At 35.4% G+C, this 26,463-nt stretch overlaps 1 protein-coding gene across 3 annotated transcripts in view; it reads left to right on the top strand.

Moving 5' to 3' along the window:
* Positions 1 to 26,463, top strand: part of LOC101703730 (ovostatin homolog 2-like) — a 41,318-nt gene that overhangs the window by 5,386 nt on the left and 9,469 nt on the right. For 2 of the 3 annotated variants that reach the window (XM_087214155.1, XM_087214156.1), the window contains exons 7-26: positions 168 to 252; positions 3,085 to 3,202; positions 6,213 to 6,324; positions 7,720 to 7,829; positions 8,242 to 8,400; positions 9,022 to 9,249; positions 10,221 to 10,293; positions 10,774 to 10,919; positions 11,505 to 11,654; positions 14,020 to 14,190; positions 14,740 to 14,878; positions 17,599 to 17,701; positions 18,247 to 18,475; positions 19,572 to 19,701; positions 21,413 to 21,531; positions 22,176 to 22,227; positions 23,079 to 23,162; positions 23,885 to 24,061; positions 24,797 to 24,878; positions 25,497 to 25,653. In XM_087214155.1, the coding sequence (XP_087070281.1) occupies positions 168 to 252; positions 3,085 to 3,202; positions 6,213 to 6,324; positions 7,720 to 7,829; positions 8,242 to 8,400; positions 9,022 to 9,249; positions 10,221 to 10,293; positions 10,774 to 10,919; positions 11,505 to 11,654; positions 14,020 to 14,190; positions 14,740 to 14,878; positions 17,599 to 17,701; positions 18,247 to 18,475; positions 19,572 to 19,701; positions 21,413 to 21,531; positions 22,176 to 22,227; positions 23,079 to 23,162; positions 23,885 to 24,061; positions 24,797 to 24,878; positions 25,497 to 25,653 (2,624 nt within the window). The remainder of the gene's footprint in view (positions 1 to 167; positions 253 to 3,084; positions 3,203 to 6,212; positions 6,325 to 7,719; positions 7,830 to 8,241; positions 8,401 to 9,021; positions 9,250 to 10,220; positions 10,294 to 10,773; positions 10,920 to 11,504; positions 11,655 to 14,019; positions 14,191 to 14,739; positions 14,879 to 17,598; positions 17,702 to 18,246; positions 18,476 to 19,571; positions 19,702 to 21,412; positions 21,532 to 22,175; positions 22,228 to 23,078; positions 23,163 to 23,884; positions 24,062 to 24,796; positions 24,879 to 25,496; positions 25,654 to 26,463) is intronic. The other variant, XM_004869503.3, reaches the window with a different exon arrangement.

Raw genomic sequence — 26,463 nt, 5'->3', positions numbered from 1 at the left:
TACTGCAGAGGAACGGTGTCCACAGGATTGGGGCGATTGAAAACAGCCGGCACAAGTGCACCCGGAGGGCAACAGTGGGCCCAAGAACCACACGTAGCTATGTGACTGCAGTACGTTTTGCTCACGGGCGATTGTGGAGGTTGAAGTGTATTTCTTTTTGTTTTCAGTGCTGCCCAAGTTTGAAGTTAAGGTCAGTGCACCACAAACAATAACTATTTCAGATGATGAATTTCAAGTGGATGCGTGTGCAAAGTAAGTATTTATTCAAATTTGCCCCCGCAGGTAACCACAAAGCTCAGAGAGAATATTATAAAACTTTAATTATTTACATTATTACATTAAAATACTTAGAGAATTTTTGAACATTTCAAAAATATAAAGAAAACCACACAATGAGCTATAATTAATTCTATTACCATTAACATTGTGATTTATTTTCCTCTAATCTTTTGTGAATATTTTTCATGTTGCAATAATACTTTTCTATCCACAATACTTAGGAAAACATATTTCTATATTATGGCAGTCTTTTCATCTGTTCCAATTCCTTACTGCATAATATCTTTATATAGTTATATCACCTTGTACTTAACTACCATTTTACTATATAACATGTAGTCTTCCATTTTGTTTTCCTAGTAACTAATAATTTTGCAATATATACATTTTGGCCAAAGTGTATAATAGTGATTTTTTGTAATTACAAAAAAACTTGTTTACTTAGGAAAGTTTTCCAGAAAAGGAGATACAAAGAAAAATATTTAACATTTTTCTAGTCTTTTAATTGCCATTTTGCTCAACAATTCTATTGTGCCAAAGTACAATTTCAACAGTTGATATAAAAGTGCCTACCTCACTGAAACTTCATCATCATTGAGTATTCTCATTTAAAAAAGAAAATGGTATATCAAAAGTATCCTAGTAGCATAAGGAAATGTGTAATTTATTTGAATTCATTAGAGTTTTCTTAATATTAAAAAATCTTAGATGACTTGAAAATTTTTTGTTTTCTTTTTGAGAAGTTACTTCTAATGCTTTTTATCCCTTTTTGTGATTCTTTCCTCAAATTTCTAATAATAATGAAAAACAACTGATATTTATTGAGTCCAATTGAGTCCCAATTACTGTGTTAACAACTATATATATTCTCACACCATGTCATAAGATAGGAGCTAGTATCATTTCGATTTTATAAAGAAGGATAGTAAGACACAAAATTGGAATAATTTATCAGCATTAATAGATATTTTTGATGGCAGAACTGGGATTCACACCTGGGCTATTCAGTTTGAGAGCCAATCTTATATTTAAACGAACACTTAAGAATTAATATTTGCCATATTTGTTAATTATTTTATTTAACTGATGTCATAAAATTCCTAACCTTTGAATATTCTCAGTAGTATGTTAAACATATATTGTGTAAAGGGCTACATACAAAACGTGATATGTACATGTGACCATTCCCCAAGATAATTGTAAACTATGTGTACTGCAAACATGTACAAATAGAATAATAAATATTTTAAATGCTGGGAACTGGCATTTTAGTCCATGTTTTGGTAATATTCAAAATCTTTGGACACTAGAAAAATGAGCATAAAATTTCTCTGTTTCATGCAGAGCAACTGAGTATGTACCCGCATTTAGATTTATGAGATTATTGGTTATCTATGTGTAAAATGATGGGATAGTGAGTATAACCTCAAAGAAAGCTGAGGCCCTGAACTGCAACACTAGAAAAGTACTACACCAAGTCAGAAGTTTTGATGTTAATGATATCTCTAATTTGTTTATTTGCTGAGTGATGAGCTAAGATAGTACAACACACCAATCAGGAGAGCCAAAATGTTTATCCAGTATGGCCTGTACAAAACACGCTATTGTGGCTTCCTTAGACCAGCCAGGCTGGAAGAGCTGAACCTACTGCAGTGCCATTGCTGAGCAGGCTATGAGCCTGAGGAATGAAATCAGTCTCTAGATGTGAGTATTGGGAAGGAGTTGCTCCCCTTAACTCAAATAATGCTGTATTAGCTGAGCATTTTTTATTTGGTAGGCCCTGAGGTTTAGTTTGGAACAGCTAGAAAAAAACAACAAGTAACATTATTTTAGGGAACCAGCTCAGAAGTGAATTAAGCTTTTAAGAAGGAAAAAATTTTCCTAGAGGCAAAGAGATTGTAATAAACCAAAAAGCTTTCAAGTCACAAAGGAGAAGGTCATTTCTCCCCCCTGAGGAAATGAACGTCATGTTTCAGGGACGGGTATTAATCTGTAGATAATACTACAGTAAGAGTTTTCTTTTTAGTAAATAAAAGACAAGAATTAATAAAAAGTATGCATATATAATTTCTTATTCAGTCTATTTTCTATTTCACATATAATTGGTTATCAGATGATTTAAGTACTTTAGGTTGAGTCAAAATCTCAAAAGCATAAAATAATTTAAATAGAAAAAGAAACAGTTTAGTGGAATGGAAGGAGCAAGGACTGTAGGGCAAAGCAAGTCTGAATTTGAATTTTAGTTCCACCAATTACGATGTGGAAAAGTTAGTGACATCTTCTCCATTTACTAGTCCAGATTATTGGGGAGATAAGTGAAATAATATGTATAAACATCTAATATATATTTCACTGTCCATTAATTAGAAAAAGTATTACAATCTGTTAGTTTTATTATATATGAGTTTAACATTTATTTTCTATTTTCCTAAATCTAAGTGGAAAGAATCCTCAAGTTAAAAAAAAACACTCAGATTGACCGAATTTTTCTTTGATTGAACTTTTAAAACAAAACTTGCACATGTTTTTGTTTTAACAGAAAATGAGATGCCATAATCCCACATTTAGTCAAAATAAACCCAATTTAAGTCAATCCCCATATCGTTTAGATTTATTGAGTGGTGGTTAATGAGAATTGTTGTTTAAAATATTGCTCTGGAAATTGTTGAAGATCTTGAAACATCCAATCTTTATTCATATAAATAAGTTTTGTGCCAAATAAAATATTGAACTAATTTTATATATCTGTACTACGTGCTGCTATGACATCGCTCCCCTGTAATCATAAACACACCTTCCCACTAGGTACACCTATGGTGGCTCTGTACAAGGAAAAGCCCAAATCCGAGTGTGCAGAGAATTACTCTCTTCTAGGAACTGTGAGGAAAACCTCAATGAAATGTGTGAGGAATTCGTCACACAGGTACAATCCGTGATCTTTGCTCATAAAAGGTTTCACTCATATTTTATCTTTATTCATTCTTTGATTACACTTACAAAAGGACTGAATAACACTATTTTCATTTTGTGAATAATGGATGTTGCAGGTAACAGGATAAAGAATGAAGACAAAATATAATGTTTAAAATAATGTTATTCATTGCTATTCATCTATAGATTTTTTTGGACTTAGCAATTTGAAAAAGATCTTATTTATATACTGCCCAAGTGGTCTCTCTGATCTTTCTTTGGAGAATCATTAATCATCCTTTAAAGAAATGAACCTATATTATTCACCATGCAACCTAGAATTTTCCTTTTAAAATCAGCTTTTTTACAAATATCTACAGTTCATGATATCTGTATTTCTATACCTGTAGTATAGTATATCTATACTTTAGACTTGCAGTCCCCCCCCCTCACCAAGGGTCAAACATGGGTTCTTGTGTGCTAGGTAAGCATGCTATCACTGACCTATTACCCTCAGCCGCTGCAGTTCAAATTTGAAGCCTCCAATTGCCTATTCCATCTCTAACATCTCAACCTTAAATGGGTAACTCTGCCCAGATATTTGAGCATTACTTTTGGACCTCCAAAATCTGCATATACAGTACTACATAGTTATATTTTCAAACTGTTTAACTTGAAGTTACCAAGTTTGCTGAATATCCTCTAAGCACATGTCAATAATTAACAAATAGGCAAAATTTTATCTTCACAAAGGAAATGAGGCTAAGACAATCTGAGTGAAAATTCTTCTGTATCAGTAACACATTATTCCATTAAGGTTAGATTATAATATAATTCATTCAAATATCTCACCTTAAGTATATATTCTCTCAGCTAATGTTTAATTTTTTCCCTATAAGATAAATATAGTAGTAAACAATCAGGAAAAACTATCTTCATATATGAGAGATTTTATTTATTTGAAATAGATTGTTTAACATGGATTTCCTAAATCAAGGGAGATATAGATATAGATAGATAGTTTTAAGAAATATTGCCATAGTTCTATTCAAAACATTTTAAATTCTTGTCAGCAAATATATGAGAATATTACATTTCCTAAGTTATTTCCAACAATGCATTTAGGAGCTTTGAATTTTTATGCCATTTTGATAGACACAAATTTAGTTACATAACCTATTTATAAGCTAGTTTTAGTATGTTTTCATATTTTTGTTTTCTATTTGGATTTGGTGTTTTAAGAACCCTTAATTATATCTTTGCCTTGGTCATGTAAGACTGAAACTTTTGTTATAAATATTACCCTCCATCCTCTAAGCAAATTTTTTTCAGTCTTTTATTTATGTAAGTCATATAATGGACTTTGAAATTCTACTATTTTTGAAATACTGTACAAAGTTTCTCAAAGTTCATGGGTTCCAAGCTAAGAAAAAAAATGTATGACCTGCCCCTATGTTGTACATGTAACTTTCTAAGTATGCTTTAAGGTCAGATTTCTCCAGGAAACATAAAATTAATTTTTTATTATTTCTAAAATAAGAAATTTTTTCTTCTAAATATTGGGCTTTGCTAGCACTATCTTGCATTATTTTGCTCTCCCTCTTTATTCTAAATCATGCTTACAAAAGGTTCATCTATTTCACTACTTTTTAAATTTTTCTTTCTTTTGTTATTTTTGTGTTCATGAATCATTTATTCTATCTTTCATCTTATTAATTCTCTTTCCTAATTTTTTGATCCATTTGTTTTTAAATATGCAATCATTGAGATTGGGCATAGAATCCAAAATACTAAATGGATGCAAATTCTGTGGATGCTCAGTCCCCTTGTATAAAATGGCATTGATTTACAGGTAATTGATGCATTTCCTTCAGGAAACTTTATCATTATATTATTTATAGTACCTAATATAATATAAATGTGGCAGAAATAGTTGTTTTACTGAGTTGTTTAAAGAATATGCAAAAGTCTGTTTCTCCTTGGCATAGATGCAATTATTTCCCAAATATCCTCTACTCATGGTTAGTGAGACCATGGTTATGCTACCATAGATACAGAGTGCCAACTGTATCTGTGGCTTTATGTAATAATAAACACATTCAATATTCTACATTTTTTTAAACCACAGCATAACATCATTTGATACAAAGAATTTTCTTTTTATCCTAACATCTAGATTTTTATTGTTTCACTAGATATTTTTCTATTTGATTTAAGGATTATTGAAAACTACTTTTTCTCTAGATTTCAAGCCTTTAATGTTGAAGTCTTTAATGTTCATTATGATTAAAGTAGAATTGTTGTTTTCTGTGCTATTGGTGTGATAGTTAACAGTTCAGAGGAGAATGCACGCTGGGACTGGAACATTCCAGGACCTTTTAGCTGTGTGACCTTGGGCAGGTTAGATAATGTACTTGCACCTCAGTTTATCCAGCCATACATTGGGCATAATAATAGTGCCTAGAATATATGATAGTTTTTAAGATCAAATAAATTGATATATCCTTTTAACATTCAAGATTTAGAAGTCGTTTTTTTTCAAATATAACTGATTCTATATTTTTCTGATTGTTCATATTACTAGTGAAAGATTACAGATTCTTTCCTTATTTTAAATAATCAATTTACTTTTTAAAGAGCCTATTTTGATATTACGTAAAGAGTGCTTCTGTATGTCTTTAGTGCTCATCAAAATGGTTTTAATTTCTTGTAAAACATCACTCAACTCCATTTTCTTTAAACGTTCTTTCATCTCTGCCCATCTGCATTGTTTCCAAGAAAACTTCCTGAACATATGTAAAATATATGATATATAAAATTTAGTTATCTTGTCTGATATGCTTCTGAAATGTATTTCTTCCTCCTCCTTCCTTTCTCCTTTAATTCTTGTTTTAGTCACTTCAGCAAATTTATGAGATAGAGCCATGGCGGAGGGGTGTTACTTACCTGTGCTAAAGCCCGTTATTTTTTATTTTAAAAACTACTGGGTTCCTAACATTTCTATTGTCTCTCTTTCTTTTCAGTTGAAAAATGGCTGTGTTTCTCAAATTGTGAGTGCAAAAGTCCTCCAAATCAATCGTTCTGGACTCTCCATGACATTTCATGTCGATGTAATTGTTACAGAATCTGGGACCGGTAAGGATTGCGTTTTATGGACAACCTGGGACTACATTTCGGCTCACTGAGACCCTCCCTGAGTTGGCAATATGCACAAAGACGCATAAGTTATTGCTCAAGCATTTTTGCCAAGTGTCAACTTTGAGTATAATTTGCTTCTGAATAAAACTTTCCTAACAATATTTAAAATAAAATGGTCTCATAAATGTTACATGTTTATATCTGCTTCTGTGATTCCAGTTGAAGAAATTTTCCTTTGAAGTAGTAGAAGTGGGCTAATAAATTAGATATATCTGTTTTGCTTTGAGAAAATCAGTTGGTTAGCAATTTCCAGGATGTGGTTTTTGATTTCTCAGAGTTTACAATGTAAATTTTGAGGATCAAGTCCAGATCCCTGCTTATATCTTTATGAAGGCTTTGGAGCCCAGCCATACTCATTTGTTTATCTAGCTTAACAGCTACAAGTGTGAGTAGTTGTGTCAAAGACTTTGTGTAGTCATCCTGGAATAACCCAGATTCTTCACAGAAGAAGTATGTAACCCCTGATTTTGGACAACTGGGAACATTTACTAATCCAATACTTATTAGGAAAAATTTTACAAAATTACCTACAATAAGTTTTCAATAAATAATTATTAAAATAATGAAAAAAAGACAAATTGAGAATTAATTTGGGCCAGTTCAATTATTATTTCTTGTTACTTAAAAGGGAGTTGGGATTATAGTATTTATGCTTTATGTAAATATACTTGATTGTATTGTGATGACTTTTACAATTGGTATGTTTGTCACATTTATGCTGCTACAGTGACTTAACCTGGATATGCATTATTCTGCCTATTCACTTGTTTTGATGAAATCACAAGGAATTTCTATTTACTGTACTCTGCTACCAGATACTTTTCAATCCTGGCAAAGTCCAAATACTACAATAGTTATCTTGTAGTCTTAAAAACAAAAGCCTTTCATTTGAGATATCTATGACATTCTCCATTATAAAGTTCCCAAGCCAAAACTGAGTAGATTGGTAAGAGGAAAGAATGTAAGTTTTTCTCCTGCTTCTGAATCAAATATTTTCATATTAATATCATTACTTCATTTGAAGTACCCTCTAACTAAACAGACATAGACTGTGTTGGGACATATCTCAAAGTATACACACCTTATTCTCTATGTAGAATAAAAATATAAATGTAAAATATGTTTGAAATTAAAAATCTCTGTTTAGAAAGTTCTCCAATGTATCTTAAACTAGTCGTTCTTTTGAATTTTTTCTTGGTAGCCCAAGGAATATGAACCCACGTTCTCAGTATTACAAGGCAAATGTTTTACCACTGAGCTACATTCTCAGCCCTGAAATAATTGGACAAATAATTATCTCCTTTCTGACACTATGTTCATCACTTTTTACAGGGGTGCAAATCAGTGAAAAGGCCTCCATTGCTATCACTGAACTGCTCGGCGGTGTGCGCTTTGAAAACATGGACAATGTCTATAGAAGAGGAATTTCCTATTTTGGAACTGTAGGTTTGACCCCAAAAAAAGTTTTGCACCTGTTTAATTTTCATGGATAATAGATTACTCTTTGATAATTTCTGGACATTTTTTGCCTACGTTCATAATACATTTTTGGTATTGTTGTGTCTGATATACCAAAAAAAAAGTCTTAGCTGAAAGAAATATAGTAAAGTCTATGTTTATATATATATATATATATATATATATATATATACACATACATGTTCATATCTATATCTGTTTTCATATGTATATGAAATATATATATCCAATATATATTTAACAGAACATCTTTTGTTCTTTAGCATTGAAGAAAATTACTATTAAGTGGCTACAATTATGGATACAAAAATTTTCTTTGAAGAAATATGAAATGTTTGTATTTTAAGAAAACTCACACTTCTTTTTTGTGTACAGCTTAAATTTTATGGTCCCAATAACGTGCCTCTGACAAGCAAGTTGTTGCAAGTGGAGCTCAATGGCAGAGTTATAGGGAATTACACCACAGATGAGAATGGCCAAGCTCAGTTTTCCATCGACACCTCGGATATCTACGATCCTGTGTTCTTCCTGAAAGTAAGAGACTGAAGGGTAGATGGCGACTCTTGAGGATCCTCCGGAGCATGCGACTGTTAGGAATTTTTAACATTAGCAATTCTTAAAAGTTAGCATATTTTGTATGATTTGTTTGTTCATTAAGTATGAAAATATTTGTTCAAGATGAAGAGAAGCTGATAGGGTACTATAATTGGTGTAAACTCTATAATAACCGTATTTTCCTCTGAGACATGTGAAGTCAATTTGGCTTTTTTTCTGACATTATTTCCCACAGATAGGAGAGATAATTCTCTTTTCTGCTGCTTAAGCAGAATTTTGCAGTTAAAAATTTTGTTGGTACTCAAATGTAGCTGAAGGAAACAGGGGAGTTTATATCCAGTTCTCTGGCTTCAATCAAAAAGCAAAAATCACACCATTTCATTGTTAGTCTGGTGGACTGTCCAGACAGTTATAATCAGCTTTCTATGTTTAAGTGGAGAATACTATTATTATTTCACTTCCAGTTAAGACTGAAATGTCAGCCACAAGGAAGGATTCCTCCTTGCTTTGCAGAGATGGGAAGCCTTGTATTCCATGTTAGCTCGTGTCCTTGGGGGTCTTCGAGGCTCTGAGGTCTTTCCCTTTCTTTCCTCTTGTCAGGCCGAATTCCTTCATCCCCAGAGCTGCTATCTTCCTGGCTGGGTGACACCTCGGTACTCGGAGGCCTCCTTCTTAGTGTCACGCTTTTACTCCCGAACCAACAGCTTCCTGAAGATTGTGCATGAACCAAAGCAGCTGAGATGTGACCAAGAGAAGATTATAACTGTGCACTTCTCTCTAAACCAGGAAGCATACAAGGGTGACTCAAATGTAAACTTCTTCTACTTGGTGAGTCCCAGCACTCTTGGAACCCTGTCTGTGTCCGCTGAGAGTAGTACAGCTTAGTGTGCACTGTAGTTCGGTCACATCTGTCTAAGTGACCTCAAGCTTCTCACCTTGCTGGTGATTGGATCCATCAATAACAAGTAAATAGACAAACACATAACAAGACCTCAAGCAAATGAACTTCCCGTAAGACTGGAAAATCTTGATAGTCTGCCTTTTTAAGCAGTTGTAACTCATCTCAAGTATTTAAGAACTTTTATGATGGAAAAATTTTAGTCAGAGGCTAGAAAATAAAACGGAGGGCTCACTTTGGTAAGTAGTAAAAGGAATTAGCTCTCTTGGTTCTGTCCACTTTGTCTCATCAAAGCACACAGAAAAATGGGAAACACAGACTTGGAAATTAAGACCTGGTTCGAATCATCCCTCTGGTTCACCATGCAAATTAGTCCATCTTGTTTAAACTCTCTTAAACCTTTTCCTTCTCTGCCATATGTTTGTAATTGGAAATAATGAGATTTTGTCTCCTAGGTTGAGCAGTGTGTGGCAGGCATTGTTAAAGAGCCTTGTGTGTGTTCATTGATTTAATCAGATTTATGGCTATCTCATTTCGTACATGTCCCATTATACAGAATTTACAGATAGCTTTTTGGATATCCCATTTTTACAGAGGCAAAAGTGGAACAACAGGTCTTAAATCACAAAGCTGATAAGTAGATGGAGGCATAGAGGAAGCCAAATGTTCTGGACAATTGCTAGTACCTTGCCCTGTTCATCTCACCCTGTTACGTGAGAGAATCCCAGTCCTACTGTGGTCACTTTCTTTTTCCTTTTACAAGTTGTACAAAGTTCACTTTCACTAAGCATTTTAGGAAGCGATCTTATGGAACAGAATTAACATCAGAGAATTCATTATATAATGACAATGTGACGCTGTTAAATCATGTATCTCACACAGTTTTCCTTGTCTTGTATAGATGATGGTGAAAGGAGCTATCATCCTCAGTGGACAAAAGGAAATCAAAAGCAAAGGTGTATATAATACATTTGGTAATAAATATATACTTTATATTCATGATTTTTTCTTTTTAAGGATATATAAAATACAGACATTAGAGCACTTATTTCAATTTGTGAGTGGGGACAGCAGTTAACATGGCTTGAAAGAAGGTACTGAATTTTTTTTTTTCTTTTTGGTACCAGGGATCAAACTCACGTCCTTGTGCTTGCGAGGCAGGCAGCAGAACCACTGAGCTACATCCCTGGCCCAAAATATTTTGATAAAGAAGATTTCTACCTCTTTCTATTATTGTTAGGTCACCAAGTACATTATAGAAAAATGATGTCTAAAACCCTTTATTGTTATGTAAATCATGAAACCTTTATTTGTATATGCAGTACTCACTATTTATTTGCCTTTAAAACAAAGTACAATTTATTCTTTCTGTCCCCAAGCCAGTCGCATTTGTCTAAGTGTACCCAGTGACCCACGACCTTGTTGATACTGTGTCTGTTGATCTATTTACACAGCCTGGAATGGAAACTTCTCATTGTCAATCAACATCAGTGCTGACCTGGCTCCTGCAGCTGTCTTGTTCGTCTATACCGTTCACCCCAGTGGGGAAATTGTCGCTGACAGCGTCCAATTCCAGATTGACCAGTGTTTTAAAAACAAGGTGATGTTTCTTCCACTTCTGCCCTGTCCGGGTGGAGAAGGGTGAGCAGGTTTCTCCCTGCTGTCTCCTTCTTATGTTATCACTGTAATTAATCATGACGTGGAAATCTCACAAGAAACTCTGCTGTGATTAAATTACTCGGGGCAAAAGATCATCAGGTAGGCCGAAGTGTCCTCGGCATTTGTGCAGACCCTGAGACAACAGCGGGGTATTGAAGAGAGGCTCCCGCTGGAAAAGCTGAGCTATGAAATTAGTAACAACACTAAATAATCACAAATCATGACATAATTATATATTTTGCCATTACAATGCTAAAATATATTTCAACTTCCAAAATTATTTAGAAGCTCCTTGAATAATCTAAAAATTATTTAAGATTATTTATAAGTAAATCTAAGAAGCTTCTAAATAATTTCAAAATCTGAAGAAACATCAACAAATAAAGGAGACATTTACCTACAAACGTGAGAGTGCAGGAGAAATATACAGCAATCTATCAGGATTTACTTGGAAAAGATTGGATTTATTCTGATTACTCTCATGTAAAATTGTTTCTACCTTCACTCCTCTTCCTCTCTGCTCCAGGTTAGCGTACAGTTCTGTAATGAGCAGGGGCTGCCTGGCTCCAACACAACTCTGTATCTTCAAGCCGCCCCTGGCTCGCTGTGTGCCCTCTGGGCTGTGGATCAAAGTGCCCTTCTCCTGAAAGTGGAGCAGCAGCTAACAGCGGAAAGCGTAGGCCTGCCATTCCCTCCTTTCTACCTACCTCCAAGTCTTTCCCTTCTCATGCTGCCTTTGCTTGAGATATAATGTATGGGAAATATCAACTGTTGCCTTCCTTTATTCTTTCGTGAGTTATGTACTTAATTATCTGTCTTGGCTCACCCAGCACTGATAATACAGAATTTCTGTAGATAATTGAAACAGGTTAAAAATTTTGCAGTATGATTTTTTTTTTAAAAAATCGTAAGGCATAATTATAGATACAGAGGCCTAGAGTTAAAATGAAATCTCCATGTTGGAAGATGTGCTTGGAGACAGTCTAAAGCTATTATTTGATATTTGAAATAAAATTTTCTTAAACATTTCCAGGGATAGGGTCTTGGTCAATGATCGAGCACTTACCTAGCATGTATGAAGCCCTAGGTTGGATCTCTAAAACCAACACATAAATAAATCAATAAATATCCAGACTGGCAACACGAGAAGTTCACATCAAAAATATTTTTAGTTCATAATTGTTAGACATTTTCCCTTTATTTTATACAAATGCACATTAAAAACTTGATCTTTCTGATATTTGTATATATAATTCAGAAATTTAAATTTTACTGTTACAGAACACATGCAAAATACACAAAGGCATAAGTAAATTGTTAAAATCACTCATAATCTAACACATTTTTGCATTTTGTTGCAATTTTTAAAACCTCTTTTCTAAAAGCAATCTTTTACAAACTTAAGATCTGATTTTAAAAGTTCGGTTTTGTATTCAATATTTTACCTTAAGCATTAAGTGTCAAGCTTTTTTAAATTAATTAACAATGTTAATTGTTATTAAATTAATAACAGTATTCAATAAGTTATGACATAATGATAATATTTTAAATAGTATCTAATGAATTATGAGATAATTATGACATAATTATATTTTGGCAATGCAACATAATAATACATCTCAATTTCTGAAATTATTTAAAAGCTTCCTAATTAATCTAAAAATTATTTATTTAGATTATTTATAAATAAATCAGAATCTTCTAGAGAGTTTAGGAATCTGAAGAAGTATAAACTAATAAAGGACAAATTTACCTATTAATATGGCATAAATTTTTTTTTGAGAATTCTTTCATTTTCTGTTTCTCTTCTATCCTTTTTTTAAAACATGTAGTCCAGGCCAGCCTTGAATTCACTGTGTAGCCCAGGGTGGCCTAGAACTTGAGATCCTCTTTTATCAGCCTTCATTCCTGGTATTGCAAGCATGCACCACCACACCCAGCTTCTCTATGCTGCTTTTAAAGAGTCCTTTCAACTGGGTGACGCACACCTGTGACCAGCACTCAGGAGATGGAGGCAGGAGTTTGAAGCCAGCCTGGGCTGTATAGTGAGTTCAAGAAAAATAAAATTTTCTGTCAATGATTTTCTCTTGAGCTCTTTATACTTTGTAATTCACGTCTGATGTTTTTGTCTATTTCATCTATCTCTGAGTTCAATAAATTCTCATTTTATTTCATTTTTATGTGCCTATTTTTATTCTTCCTTTATTAAATTTTTAATTCTTGGTTCATCTAGGCAAATAGATCCCCAGGCCCTAGGGTGCTTTTTAAATATCCCAAATGCATGTTTGGAAACATTTCATTTCTGCTGAGATGTTTGAGAATGGCTTTTATTCCTATTTGCTTAGCTAATTACTTTGGTAGAGAAAATTCATCAGCAGAAGTGTTTTGATTCACATTTTCTGTGTTCTTTTGTGGCAGCTTTGTGTGGAGTTGTTCTTGTGTGAATAAGTGAAGAGTGTCCTTTTCGTGTTATTTTGATAAAAAAAAGTTTTTAATGACAAATGTTGGTAATGCCAATAAGAGTGACATACAGCAGCGACCACCGCAGCCCTCTTTCTGTCCCTTATATCCTATCCAAGCTGCCCACCCTTAGGGCGGGTGGCACTCACACCCGGGGTAAGAGAGCCTTAATCCTAGCATTGCACCACAAATCAATCCCAACATCACATCCTTTTTTTTTTTTCTTTTGTGCTGGGGATTGAACTCAGGACCTTGCGCTTGCGAGGCAAGCACTGGAACCACTGAGCTAAATCCCCAGCCCTACATCACATCCTTAATCCCAGCATCCAGCCACCTCTGAAAAGCCCCATCTATGACCACATGTGGCTTTCAGGGGACATCTAGACAAAAGCCATAACAACTGCCTAACATAAAATTAGTTTTCTCTTTTGAAAAAGTCAAATAAAATTATTGAATTACAGTATGATTTCCATTCTCTTATAGAAAAGAATAAAAATGAACCACTATGATGCAAAATTTTCTAATTCTGTATTTTTTTAAAGTGTTTATAATTTCTGAAGACCATGTGTTTTCTCTCCTAGGTGTACAACATGCTTCCACATAGAGAACCATTTGGTTATTTCTATAGTGGTCTCAACCTGGATGATGGTAGGGCAGAGCCCTGCATTCCCCAGAAGAACATGTTTTACAATGGTTTGTATTATTCTCCTGTACCCATCTCTGAAGATGGGGACACCTATGAGATTCTCAAGGTAAGATCACTAAAGATATTTTAAAATATCCTATGTCAATTTTAATTTTAGTATTCATAATGTGTATCTGTATTTCATTAATTATGTAGTTTTCTTCTGATTTGCTAATAGAGTACTCAAAATTGTCTTATGAAAAGGAAATATTAACTTTTCTATTGAAAAAAATAAATTGTGTGGCTAAAATTATAAAACCTCAGGTTAGAATTATTGAGACAGTCTGCAAGTTATTGCAATGAATCTTACACAGAAAGAGTCAAATTAAGAGGCTGGACAACAGTGCCAATTTTGTAAATATTTCCCCTTAAAATTGAATGGAGAATTATGCAAAATACTTAAAAGAATAATAGCACATGATAATACTGATTATCATTTTTATTTTAAATTTGAGATTTTCCATAAATCAAATAGAGGTGACTTGCTTTTGACACTAGAGCCTCCTTGTTAGCACAGCAAATATGTAGATGTATTATTTATTATTTACAGCATCAAAGAACTTTTACAATTCTTGCATGAAAGGAAAGCACAACGTTTTCTTTGTTTCTTTGAAAGCGCATGGGTCTGAAAGTCTTTACCAATCTCCATTACCGAAAACCAGAACTGTGTATGATGGATGGAAATGGTCCATACGTGAAGCCGCTGTTCCTAGGAAGAGAAGGAATTTTGCCCGATGACTCATCTTCAGCAGCATGTGGGTAATCCAGAGTTTCCTGCTGAGGGGACAGTCAAACGAGTTCTTAGAACTGGGGGAATTTGGATGAAACCATACAAAACTGGAATTCTGACATGTTTTGGGTTTCAACTGAACATCCTACAGTTCAATAAGTCATAATAAAACAAGCTGGAAATGGCTTTGACCATAAAGAAGAATTGGATTCAACTATAAAGGGAAGTTTATCACTAAAGCACAATAACAAAAGCTTATTTGTAGCCACATAAAATGTGTGGGGATGTGGAAGAATAGTTACTGTGATTGACAGAAGACAGTGAGTTTCTGTATGGCTCCCTAAGTCCTTATTATGTAGACACCAAAATGCAGAGAGTCAAAGGCAGAGGCCATTTTGACATGCTGATACTCAGACAGCTCCCATGAGAAATGTGTCCCAATACTAGTCCCTTTTCAAGACTAGCCATACTGCTAGAAAAATAATGTAGGTATGCAGATTTTGTATAGAGAAATACAGTCAGGGAAGCCAGATGGAGCCAGCTCATCAAAACAGACCCGAAATGAAAGCTGTATTCCCAATGCCTCAGAGAGAACTTGAGTAACAGCGCTTAGACCCCTCTGGCCTCTCACCGAGACTCATCCTGGGATGGAAGTAGGTTTGTCCTGGAGATGAGTGTCAGGAGTTCCACTTGAAAAACACAAGGCCCCGACGACTTGTAAAAAGGATGGATTTGGGGAGTGTTCAGGAAGGAGGCCCTGCAAAGTCCAGACCTGGTCAAGAGAATACAGCTACTTACTGTCACTACTAGATTAAGCCCTATTTAGTGAGTTTTATCAGGAGCATCTAACCTTTCTTACACCTCTGGATAAAATGTACTAGAACCCTAAGTCCTTCATTTTATCTCTTCTTTCTTCAGTCCTTCATTTATTAATTCACTCAGCAAATATCTATTGAGACCAGGAACTGAGTTGCATGATGTAAATACAGTCATGAGATAATTCCCAAAACAGGGGAATAGTGCCTTGTTAGATTTATACGTACACACCCCCTCCCCATGTGCTCAGAGGGGGGGAATTTGAAGGGTAATTAAATCACCGTAGTGCTGTAACTAAGTACGCTATTAAGAAGTGGCAGGTCACCGAGAGAGCGCGTGACCTGGCAGGGTGTGCCTCCCATTTTGTTCTTCCCTTCACTCTGCTTCCAGGCTGCCTGCGGTGAGCAGCATTCCTCCACCCAGGCCTCCCTGCCTTGGAGCCAGCCAGCCATGGACTACAAGTGTTAGGCAAAATAAACCTCTCCTCTTTAAGTTTAGAGTGTCCAGCATTTTGTCTCGGTGAGGAGGAAAGCGACTTAGATATGCATTCAATTTTAAAATGTATATATGAAATAGAAGAGACTTAGTTCCTTGAGGGCCTATTTTGTGCTCCTGGAGGAAGTAACACTTGTATTGAGGCCAAAAGGTATCACAAAAGAGAAAGACATTCCAATCAAAGAAGGAACAGCTACGAAAGACAAGGGAAGAAACCACAAGCTCTTCAAATGGAGGAGAGGTAGCTCAAGGTGAGCTAAAGCAAGAGACACATACAGACAGGTCAGAAGAGCCTTACGTGGCATTTAAAGAGTTGGAATTCATCCTATCATTGTTGTTGTTGTTTTTGTTATTATTATTATTATTATTATTATTATTATTATATACTACTGACAGTCCATAAGCAGATGATCAGGTATGGGTCTTTTAACAGCATCTCTGTTGCTCTGTGAGAAGGGCTTAGGCCAGGCTGCTTGAGAATGCAGGAAATGGCACAGATGTTAGGAATTCCTTGGAGCAATAATGATGCTGGACAACTATCAAAAGGCAGTAGAAACAGAAATGCGGGTAGATCTGTGAGCTGTTGTCAGGTTGAATAGATGACATTTGTAGCTTGATGAGTTGTAGGACATACAGGACAGGAAGGGGTGAGGCAGTGCTTGAGCTTCTGACCCAGGTAAGCGGTTAGGTTTTGTACCCTTCACAGAGGGGAGAGGTTCTAGAAGCAGGGAGAGCACAGAAGGCGTTCATGTAGGGAACGGTTGCATTTGCAGTCCCTGTGAAGCACCCACAAGAAGTGCATGCCAAGCAGTCTGGCATTCAAGAGATAGGGCCAGGCAGAAGATGGACAGAGGAGGCGTCGGGGTAACTATTCTAATTGAAGCTGGGGGCGGGGGGGGGGATCAATGGGGAGATGGTGTGCAGAAGAGGAGGATTTAAAACAGCTGTTAGCTATCACGAAGGGTGTACATCCTCGAAAGAGAGAAGAAAACCAGAAGGGTGTGGTGTTTTGCAACTTGAGAATAGTGACTGTTGAAAAAGACACAGTGACAAAGTGTGTCAAATGCAGAAAATTTGAAATACCAGTGTCATTTAAAACATGAGCGGCAGCAATGCTAGCTAGCAGAATTTTCAGACGTCAGTGCATTGGATGAGAAACTGCAGTGAGCAGGCTAGCTGTGGAGGGAAACCGCAGGCTGATTATTCGTCATTTTGGTTTGTCCATTGTTGCTTTTCATAACAGCAGAGCCTTGAGCTGCAAAACACTGATACCAAGAGTGAGATTTGCATTTTCCAGCATTTGAGCCCCGGGAAGAGATTCCCATTTTGCTTTTACTGACAGAGGCTGGACGTGCATTGCAAAACACTTAATTTACAGGCGCACATCATTTAGACACGTATTTCTCTTCTCCGTAAATTTCTCTTTTCTTTTAGATTTTAACGTGAGAGAAAACGCCAACCATGTACAACAGGCTATGATAGAAACAGTAAGGACAAACTTCCCCGAGACGTGGATATGGGACCTCTTCAGGGTCGAGTGAGTTATTTTAGTTATTTCCTTCCCTATGCGTCTTTATTTCTATTTTCTTTGTGACTTATGAACTTCTATTCCTGGGCATATTTGTAAAACATAGAATAAAATTTGTTTATACATACTGGTCATGTTTTATTTTTTTTTCTCTACTTGTTGTTGTTCTTCTTCTTTTTTTTTTTTTTTTTTTTTTTTTTTTTGGTACCGGGGATTGAACTCGGGTCCTTGAGCTTGCGCAGCAGGCGGCAAAAACACTGAGCTAAATCTCCAGCCCTTCTTCATTTTTTTAACCAGAGGTTTCTTGGCAATAAAGTTCACGCAGCTCCGTGTAAACTGCCTCCGATTTAAAAATGAAAAGGGTGTTTAAAGAAATGTGACTTTTCTAAAGTTAAATTTTATAGAAATTCAGCTCTCAAGATTTTTATCTAATGCCCTGTCCAAACAGTATAACTCATTTTTAAACTTAGCTAGTAGATTTTTCTTGCTCTGCACTAAATTCGTGTTCTTCATTTAGGCACAGAACGCGTTTTATTAACAGCCTCTCCTTACAGCTCCTCAGGTGCAGCAAATCTTTCTTTTGTCGTCCCCGACACCACGACCAAATGGGAGGCCAGTGCCTTCTGCGTGAACGGCGAGGCTGGGTTTGGCATTTCTCCCGCAGCCTCCCTGCAAGTCTCCCAGGCTTTCTTTGTTGAAATCGGGTCACCCTTCTCAGTTGTTCGCAATGAGCACTATGACTTGATTGTCAGCGTCTTCAGCTACCTGGACACCTGTGCGGAGGTAAATTGCTCCCTTTGATCTGGAGACAAAACTCTGACAAAGCTAAAAAGGTTCCTCATATTTTCCTTGACTATTTGCTTCATTCTTAAAACGATACCATAAGGAGATGGCTTCATTTCCACATTCCTCAAACAATAGCAGTTGCATTAGTTCACAGCACTGATTTGAGCGTCGCTTTGAGAATGACATTTCATAATGAGGCACATTCCACCATGTTTAGCTTCTTGTACAAGGAGTGATTAGATATCTTTTTCTTCAGTTTTGTTTTTTTACTAGTACATATTTGCATGACATAACGCTTACATTCTTTTGCACAGTTGGTGTATGTACATAACAAATCTTAATTTGGGGGGGCCAGGTATTTAGTTCAGTGGTTTCATCCCCTGCTATGCAAGCAAAAGAACCCGAGTTCGATCCCTGGTACCAAAAAACAAAACAAATCTTAATTCTTTTTTATCCCCTTTACCTCCTCACCTGCTCCTATTTCTTGATCCTCTTTTGGGGGGGGCGTGTTGTTACAGGAATCGAACTCAGGACCTTGCGCTTGCAAGGCAGGCACAGAACCACTGAGCTACATCCCCGGCCCCTTGATCAAGTATTGAACAAAATCTATTTCTTAATTCCTATCATCTACATTTTTCTTTTCTCTTTATTTATATTTTGTGTTTCTCATATGAGAAACCTTGCAGTATTTAAGCTTGTGTGTCTGATTTATTTCTCTTAACATTAGGGTCTCAAGGTGGATTTATTTTCCTACAAATGATTCAAGTTTATCCTTCATTATGGCAGAGTAGTGCTCCACTGTGCATAAACACCACATTTTCTTTATCCACTCATTTGTTGATGGACATATGGGCCACTTCCAAGATTTAGCGATTATGAATTGTGCTGCTATAAACATGACTATGCATGTATCATTCTAATGTGATGTGTTTAACTCTTTCAGAAAGATACCTACAAAAAGAAATGGAATTTCTAGTTAATTTTGCAAACTTAAAATATAACAGATAAGGCATAATTTCCTGAAGATGAGAGATGGAATGGTAATATAAAAGTATTTACAGGGCTGCCCTCATTACCGTGACTCTTTTTATAGATATCTGTTCAATTAGAAACATCCCAGAAATATGAAGCTAATATTAACACCCTGAAAAGCAATGACAGCAAGATTATCCAGGCTGGAGAGAAGAAAACATATGTCTGGACTCTTAAACCTAAAAACCTGGGTAAGGGCTTTTGTGTCTATGCTAATTTCTCATAGAAAATCAGACTTTTAAATCTCTATTTTACTTAAATTTGCTAAATAAACCTAATTTTATTCCTCACATTTTTAGTCCTTTTTAAATTATTCTCTATTTTTAAAACTTGCTTCTTAAAATCCAACTTCTGGTTGCTAATGTTGTGTAAAGTAAAATCATAATTCATTTGCAAAAAACATAATATGACTAGAACACAATAAAAATGCTAATTTGCATGGCCTATGAAGTCCACACATCATATCTCAAATGAAGACCATATTTTTCTTAATGCTACCTTAATTCTTTCACTGCTCATTTATTTCTTCACCCACCATTTATACAAAATGCCACTTATACAAAAATTGCTTCACAGTCACAATGATCAATTATGGGAATTGCTGGAACATGGAAATTTCCTAACTATATCAGAGAACACGAAAAACACAGAACAATTAGATCAAACTCTTAGAAGAATATTGCCTCTGTGTGTGTATTATCTACAATATAGAAAAGTAAATTTAGATCATGCATGGTGGGACACCATACCTGTAGTACCAGGTACCAGGGAGACTGAAGTAGGTGTAAGTCAAGTTTGAGACCAGCCTGGGCTACATAAGACCTGTCTGAAAAAGTAAAACTAGAACAGAGAACAGAATAAATAGAATTTTGGAATTATCTTGCTGAAGATACAGTGAAAAGAAAAAGCTGAACAAGGAATGCTAACTGTAATATACATGATACTCATTGGGAATAATTTTGAAAATTGGATCATTAAAATTTATTTCATGTCTCATATACACTGTAATATTTTAGCAACAGATAATATATATATGATCATTTTAATTCACCTGTGATATTGATCTGCCTCCTATTGTTTTTCCTATTAGGTTTATACTTTCTTAACTTTTATCCTATGTAATAATTTCAGAAATGTTATCCTAGACATTGAGACAGAATACTGTAAAACTTGCCTTTTGTTTATTTTCTTTTTGCATTTGGAGGATGCAGTTCTAACTGTAGAGTATCAAAGACTTTCCAAAACAGAGAAACAATGAACAAAACACACTAACAAAACCAATAATATCTCTGGCTATATATATAAGCACATAGGTAATATTACCTTACAAGTAATTTTTCCAATCCTCTATTTTTTATAAATAAGGAAAATGGAGATCAGTATTTCTTACATAAATAATGTGATAACACAGGAAATTAAAACACACTAGATTGCTTGCTAGTCCTTGATTTCAATCCAATCTTTTTCTGCTGAATCATATTATACTACCTGTGCTTGTTTGATCTTGGGAAATATTAGGGGCCCCAGGTATCCAATGTTACAGGCTAATAAAATCATATGTTATCTTTATAAACAGTATTAAATAACTCCCTCAGATTAATTTGTAAAATGTTAGTTTTCTTTAAATTTCTTAAGCTCTGATTAAATAAATGTAATGATAAAAAACAAGTAAATAATAAAAATAAGTGATTCCTTAATATGAGGAATCTTGAAATGAGTAAAACAAAACATCCTAAATTATCTTCACTCAGGAGAAGAAACAAATAATTTAATCTAAAGCATTAATATTTTCATAGAATTTGGTTCATGCAATTCAAAATAAGATGCACGGGCTTTTTAAATCATTTCCCACTATACAAAGGCCAATGGTGACTTCAACTTATGTTTGGGAGTATTTTCCAGGCAAAATGAATATCACTGTAGTGGCCGAGTCCAGACAAAGCAGTGCCTGCCTAAATAAAGCAACTGAACAGCAAAATCTAAACCGGAAAGATGTCGTTGTCAGAAGCGTATTGGTGGAGGTGCGTACATGCAAAACCATCCTGCTTTTCCCGATATGAAACCGGCAGCATCTAAGGTGTTTAATATGGAAGCCTATTGTTGAAGAGACTTGATTAATTTCTCTATCTTACTTTGACAAGAAATGTGTCACTTTAAATGAATCGAAGCGGCATTAATCTCATCCTTTCTTTAATATTTCACTCTAGAGAGTAAAACTTTCTTGACATGGGCTGGATGAATATTTTCACTGAGGACACTCGGTGCTTCCTGGATATCTATTCCTCTTCTTTCTTAAGTGAGCTTCAAATGCAAAGACAAATCCACTTGTCCTATGCTCCTGCTGCGCTCCCATCGTCCTTCGCAGGACTCAGCGCTTGGCAGGGCTCAATCTTGCCTCTGCTGTTGGCGGGTCCCTACTCCACAGGACACTTTCCTTTGTCTGCTGAAGATGCTAGACAGGTGCAGAGACACTGAGAGTCTTACTCATTGTCCAACCTAAGGCGCTGGGAATGTGTAGTGATCTCTAGATGCGAACAGAGGGGACAATGACCAACCTGGCCAGCCTCGCTATGGGGCCTGATGATTGACGGCTTGAAGTAGAGAGCTGATCCAGACTCCTGTTTCATTATTTATTGCTTGTTTTTTTTTACTTACTCTTTGACAGCCTGAAGGCATTGAAAATGAAATGACCCAGAGTTTTCTTATTTGTACAAAAGGTAAGAAGATTTTTTTTAAATAAAAAATTTTATCAACTAGATTAGTTTATTTCCTATCCCTATACATTAGTCCACTTGCCATAAGATTTCATTTTAAATTCCTCTTAGATTACTTTATCTCATGTAGGATCTTCATTGTATAATTTTAGCAAATAAAAAAAAAAATGACAGCCGGGGATTTAGCTCAGTGGTTCCACAGCCTGCCTTGCAAGCGCAAGGTCCCAAGTTTGATCCCCAGTACCAAAAAAAAAAAAAGGCCTAAGAATTATTTTTAAAACCTATGGCATTATTCTGCCTCAATCTACTTTTCTCATCTTGTATATTTTATCATATAACCACCACACAATGTTGGTCAATGAGAAATCAGGATTATGTCGCAATATTACAGAACATAATCTTTGCTTTGGTGCTTTTAGGATTAAGTAATCCATAGACCCTCACTCGTCTGTGTTACATCCATTGGAAGTACTATTTCACCTCGTTAATTGTGATTTGACTTTAACGCTTTGTCAGAATCTGTAAGCTTTGCCCTTTGTGTATGTGTTTTTATATGTCATGTAGTTTTTATATTACATGTCAGTAGTTTTTATATTTTTACATTTTTCCATGCATAAATATTTTAGGCACTAAATTAGTGGAGAATGGAAGCCCAGATTTATAGACCATTTTCTGAGTGTATTGTTATTCAAAACTTGAATTAGTCCTCAATTTTATTTCATCTAACAAGCAATTTGTAGAATAAAAATAGACAATGGAATCTGTTCCTTAGTATGTTTGTTCCTGAAATCCGCTGCGATTGCTTATAAAAAAGGAAGTCTTCACGTTATTTTTAATGGTACTTTTCTTTTCAGGAACCAAAGCCTCCAAGCAGATAGTGTTAGAGTTGCCAAATGATATAGTAGAAGGATCAGCCAGAGCCTTTTTAATTGTCGTGGGTAAGTTGATTAAACTTTGTCTCATACTGATGTAAAAGTCTTGATTGAGGTGATCTCAGAAAATTTCTAAAATAACAGAGATTTCCTTAAGCTATCAATTGGAGGGAGTCACTGTTCAGATCATACTCTATGCTTGTTTCCACAAAAGATCAGAAGGGATCATGCCACCATTTCCAAATCTCTGCACCTACAAAACACCTGTTAGATGATAACTGGTGTTCAGAAAACAAAAGATTGTATTATAATCCTTAATCTGAAATATTAGATTCACTGCTCAGGAATCAGAACAAACTATGCATGTTAAAGATACTGGGATTTTCCTCTAAGGGGAGAGATATTTTCTAAAAGATATATTTTCTTATCATTAGCACCTTTCATTAACACCTTCTTATCATTAACACCTTTTGGAGTGAGAGATGGATTGAAGTTTGTATTTCATAGGGCCAGATTCTCCAAAACCAAACAAGCAAACAAATGCATTTTCCTAGCTTCCTGTGCTGTCTGGTAATGAGATTTTTAGAAATATTTTTTTCATAGCAAGAACCCCTTTAATTTATCCCTTGTGGCTGTCTCCCTTTACAATACTTTATGAAACTTTTCCTTGTTTTCACCTTTTAGACTCAGTGTGAATGTTTCTTATTTACACCATACCTCTCTAATATATGGTTATTAATGTCAAGATGACAACCGTAAGCGACATGACTCTGCTTTTCCTATTTTAGGGGATATCCTAGGAGTTGCAACGCAGAATCTGGAGAATCTTCTCCAAATGCCCTATGGATGGGGAGAGCAGAATATTGCCCTTCTTGCTTCAAATACCTATGTCCTTGATTACCTGAGCTCTACTAAACAATTGACAGAGGAAGTTAAATCTAAGGCATTCTTTCTCTTGTCTAATGGTGAGATAATTTAAGTAGTTTCTGCCCATAATAGGTGAAATACACATTTACTATTATTAAGATGTAATAAAGCTGTTTTTATGCAGTAGTCTGATAAAGCAAAAGTGGACCTGAAGATCAGTACCATTGAGTCTTAGCTGTTTTATTTTTTACATCAAAATTTGTATGGTCATTTAGCTTTATAATTTAGAATTGTAATGTTTCAAATTATGAACTCAGTGATTTCTTAATGCCTAATATTTTTCCAAGCTGCATTGATTATTGTTATTGTTAGTAGTTGTTATGAATGATTCATTTATTCTGGGTACATTCACTTATTTGTGTTCTATTACAATGAAGTGATCTGACTTGAATATAGAAAGAGGGTCTATGAACTGTAAAATGTGATATCAAAGACAAGTCCAGGGATAAACATCTTCAGTTCTTCTTTTCAGAAGGGTAGAACTGAATGAAATAAAAAGATCTTAAAGCAAAAGTATTAATTAATAAGTACCAATGATAAGCCAGTTTGTAAGCTAAGCGTATTTGTGTGTTGTCATCAAAATCTTATAAAGTAGGAGTTATTTTTTTCTCCATTAGATATAGAGAACATGAGCATCAGAAATTAAAATTGAAATAATCATCCTAGAAATTTTCTTATGTCTAACCGCAAAACTGAGAACTTGTACTACACTGGTTTTGGTTTTTTTTCCTTGCTTAGGTTAAAAAGTAATTCCCTACTGTGTTGTATTTTAGGTTATCAAAAGCAGTTGTCTTTCAAAAATTTTGATGGTTCATATAGTGTGTTTTGGCAGAAAAATAAGAAAGGAGACATATGGTGAGAGATTAAAATTTTATTTTCAATAATACAGATATCATTGGAGGAGGGCTTACAAGAAGGAGGGTTCAGTCCAGTGGACATTTTCCAACAAACTGAGTTTCAAAGGGAACTTCCAGAGAAGAATTAGATAAAACCAGAAGATTCTATTATTCTAATTCTGCAGCAGTCTACCTAGAGTCTCACGCAGTTTGCTTAGCTGTCTGGTCACTTCAAGGTAGCTCCCTATAGCTGTAGCTGGTTAACTTCAAAGGAAATGGCACACCTTACTCTATGCTTCTCGTGGAGCTGTATTGATTCAGGAAAATTAAACTACAAGGCCCCGAAGTATCTGATTATGACACATCAGTCTCCATGTATGCCTAATTTAATGGAGCATAGAGAAAGACCTTTGGATGTCAACAGCCTCAAAATTAGGTATTCTAATTTCTATAGATACCTATTCAAAATAGTTCACTGACTCCTAAGAGCCACTATTGACCAAGATTTGCTACAGACAGCATTGGACAAGTTGAATGAATCCATTACACAAAGGGGGCAGTAGGCATGAAGCTGAAAAGTGGCTGACATCATCACTTTTATTTTATCTTACTTTTGCTTTGATGACCTGCCCTACAGGTTCAGCGTCCTTACTTATAAGACATTTGAGAGAATAAAGGAGTATGTGTTCATTGACAAAACAGTTCAATCACAGACCTTAATCTGGCTTTTAAGCAAACAGAAAGCGAATGGCTGCTTTGAAACCGATGACAAGTTTTCCAACAATGCTTGGGAGGTGAGAAATAGAATGAGGCTTTTTTTATTCCTCCATGTGCCTCCCTTACCTCACCTCTTGCTGACCACACCTGGAATGTGATTGTTTTTCATGGGAATCTTGTGCCTTCTGAGTCTGTGGTGTCCTGGTCGACAGCAACATTCCTGCTGTGTGTATATTTAATCACAGCCTGGTTATAACTGCTCATAAATCTTTGGTCTGTCTTACTCAGTCTTCAATCCTTACATAGAGTCACTCCTCTGTAGTAAGTAAAGTGGAAAATAGGAGAGAAAAGAAAGCCTAGAGAAAGTGCATCCATAAATTTGGAAGCAGACAATGCTATACTAAAGCAGAAGGTCTTGAGTACATGAGGAATGTAAATTCATTCCTAGTCATGGATAGCAAGAAAGTTTCGGGGAGACTACTTGGTAGTTTACGTTGTTCAGAGAAGCAAGCTCCTCCGATATCCTCTCCCAGAAACCACCCTGGCCAAGCCTGCCCTGGGCCACAGTGCACATGAGGTGAAGTATGTTTTTGGCAGGATTTACCCCTTTGCTTTTCTTGTCTATATTTGGGTAAGTCACTAAACATTTTCCTTCCTTCTCATTTTCTTTCTTTGAGGATCAAAGGCCGTTGTCCATCTCCATTCTATCTCTTTTATTCCCCTAACTCTGTTGGGGATATTCCAAAAGCTGCAAATGCTCAAAACCCCTTCTCGTGATACCTTAGCATCTCCTGAGACCCCTGGAAATATCCTGGGCTTTGTTTTTTTCTATGTTCTTCATAATCACCCCGCCTACTCCTGGACTGCAGACTGTAAATCTAATCCAC

This window comes from Heterocephalus glaber, unplaced genomic scaffold (genome assembly GCF_053883595.1).
Source record: "Heterocephalus glaber isolate CG9 unplaced genomic scaffold, H.glaber_assembly_v1.0 deba00001444, whole genome shotgun sequence".
NCBI classification, from domain to species: Eukaryota; Metazoa; Chordata; class Mammalia; order Rodentia; family Bathyergidae; genus Heterocephalus; species Heterocephalus glaber.
The sequence above is the reverse complement of the archived record's forward strand: the minus strand, read 5'-3'. Positions and strand labels throughout refer to the sequence as shown.